General features: G+C 72.5%; 1 protein-coding gene across 1 annotated transcript in view; it reads left to right on the top strand.

The window, feature by feature from the left end:
• CKB (creatine kinase B) overlaps positions 1 to 483 on the top strand; it is a 3,161-nt gene that overhangs the window by 812 nt on the left and 1,866 nt on the right. The window contains exons 2-3 of the mRNA XM_027776398.1: positions 7 to 65; positions 268 to 449. Coding sequence (XP_027632199.1) covers positions 7 to 65; positions 268 to 449 — 241 coding nt within the window. The remainder of the gene's footprint in view (positions 1 to 6; positions 66 to 267; positions 450 to 483) is intronic.

Here is a 483-nt window from a genome sequence, read left to right as displayed (position 1 = left end):
GCCCAGGAGCACGCCGAGCGGCTTCACGCTGGACGACGTCATCCAGACCGGCGTGGACAACCCGGGTACGCGCACGGTCTTCCCGGCGTCGGGGAGCTTGTGCACCCGCAGGATCCCCAGCGACGCCGGTGTCCTGCCCCTCCGCGGACCTCCCCCGGGACCAGCGTCGCGACTCCTCCCTTCCCGCGCGGCGCAGGGTCCAGCTCAGCCGCCCGCTCCGGCCTAGCAGTGACGTCACTGTCCCGGTCCCGCGCCCCCTCCCCCCAGGCCACCCCTACATCATGACCGTCGGCTGCGTGGCGGGCGACGAGGAGTCGTACGACGTGTTCAAGGATCTCTTCGACCCCATCATCGAGGACCGGCATGGCGGCTACAAGCCCAGCGACGAGCACAAGACCGACCTCAACCCCGACAACCTGCAGGTGCGGCGCGGCGCGGCGGGGGATGGGGCGGGCTGGGAGGGGGCTCCCCGCGCTCACGCGC

This window comes from Tupaia chinensis, unplaced genomic scaffold (genome assembly GCF_000334495.1).
Source record: "Tupaia chinensis unplaced genomic scaffold, TupChi_1.0 Scaffold000671_2, whole genome shotgun sequence".
NCBI lineage: Eukaryota > Metazoa > Chordata > Mammalia > Scandentia > Tupaiidae > Tupaia > Tupaia belangeri.
This window is presented reverse-complemented; position numbering and strand designations above follow the sequence as displayed.